General features: G+C 37.0%; 1 protein-coding gene across 1 annotated transcript in view; it reads right to left on the bottom strand.

Annotated features, from left to right (window-relative positions):
* Nucleotides 1-618: 618 nt before the first annotated feature.
* Nucleotides 619-1,774, bottom strand: part of LOC103777144 (neuroblastoma-amplified sequence-like) — a 26,686-nt gene continuing 25,530 nt past the window's right edge. The window contains exon 5 of the mRNA XM_008944685.1: nucleotides 619-894. Coding sequence (XP_008942933.1) covers nucleotides 619-894 — 276 coding nt within the window. The remainder of the gene's footprint in view (nucleotides 895-1,774) is intronic.

Below are 1,774 nucleotides of genomic sequence, written 5' to 3'. Positions count from 1 at the left end.
AGAAAAGTTCAGCTTCTCTTTATGAATAAATATCACTAAGGAGACACAGGAATTTCAGAAAAATGGGCTGAAGAAAGAACACACTTATCTGTCTAAAAGGAGGAAAGAAGAAAGACTACAATAAATGCAAAATACTTTCTTTATTGCGAACAAAAGCTGTGGCAACAACATTGCACAATACCAAATTTTAAGGTTTTGATATTCTCATACAGCTGTTCATTGTGAATTTTTTTCTGATCCATATATCTTTATAATTATATTTTTACATTAGTTTTACATTATGAGAAGAGTAAATTACAGAAATTAAGACATTGTCTATAACTTGTCAGCTTTCTAATGCTTCATTTGTATGTCACAGAGTGTAATCATTTAACACCTTTCTCTGATCTGAAAAGGATTATCAGATTCAATGCTCTGCTAGTCATATACCAGAATAACACAGTTAATAATTTTTTTTTAACTATTAGAAGTATATGGGAATTCACTGTAAGTGTGCTGTTGGTATTTTCTATAAAACGTAGCTCATAACTAACTTGGTTACTTCACTAGAACAACAGTTTCTCCCTTTTGTGTAAAATCTCCAGCCAAAAGGCAGACAAGTTCATGAACCCAACATTTTTAGAGCCAATGCTGAATAGCCTGGAGGGCAGTATTAAAAGTCCTGAGTGCAGGATGAGTGCCTCGATGAGACATTAAGAGGGAGCCAGCCTCTGCGCTGAACCCGGCTTCTCTGAGTTCTTTTGCTATTTCCTCCACATCCCAGCCTCCTTCTCCCTGGTTAGCCAGCACGTGGTCAACAAGGCGAGGATAGAAGGCTGTAGACACGCACTTCACCACTAACTTGGCATTGAGGAGCAAGGAGAGTAATTCAGCATCACAACTGGAATCATCAACCTACAAAGAAAGACAAATCCAAAGTAATCGAAAATTAATTACCAGATACATCCATCAAGCAGAACACATCATGGCTGTTCTAACTGCACAGCGTGACCTTGAAAGAGAGATGAGTATTCTGTACGGATGAACAACAGGGACACGCGCTTTGCATATGTCAGAGTATGTAAAGGGATGTCTTTAACAGTCTCTGTCACATTAACGTAAACATTTGACCTCCACAAAGGTAAGCAGTAAGAATATTTGGTAACCTGGCTAGGATTACATGAACAGCTTTATAGGCTTTTCAAAGGTTCTCAGCCTCAGTGCAGAACAGACCACACCATTTACCTCCGTACCAAGAAAGACATCCTGAGGAAGGGCACAGAAGAGTATATTCAATTTTGGCCACCTTATTTTAATATAATAGGATATATTCCACATATTAATATCACAGGCAACAATTGCCGACTCAACCAGATTTTCCAGAGTTTCACCACTCACAGCAAGGATGAGATTTTCAGAAAAATACAACTTATATTTTTTAAAAGATTTGGAGCACAGTGCTGCTACATCTGAGAGATACGCAGGATGCCTCAAAAAATGTGGTTACTTGATACAGGAGAGCAGATATTCTCTTGAAAAACTTGTCTATGGCTTCAAAAATAACACCACACAACACTTTAAATTCTATTTCAGTTTATTTTGATATGCCCTTCCTTAGTTCCTTGAAATGCAATGCTGTTTTAATCAGCTTAGATGATTTACCACTTCAAGAAGTGCAAAACATATAACCAAAAAATGGGGACAATGGAGAGGTAGACATTCGTCAGTTTTCAATTACTGTATCCTATCAAGTTACAAATAAAACAATCAGATTATGCTACATTTACAAAACAAC

The sequence above is a fragment of the Merops nubicus genome, unplaced genomic scaffold, assembly GCF_000691845.1.
Source record: "Merops nubicus isolate BGI_N331 unplaced genomic scaffold, ASM69184v1 scaffold5857, whole genome shotgun sequence".
Classification (NCBI taxonomy): Eukaryota; Metazoa; Chordata; class Aves; order Coraciiformes; family Meropidae; genus Merops; species Merops nubicus.
Note: the sequence above shows the minus strand (reverse complement) of the source record. Positions and strands in the feature narration are given on the sequence as shown.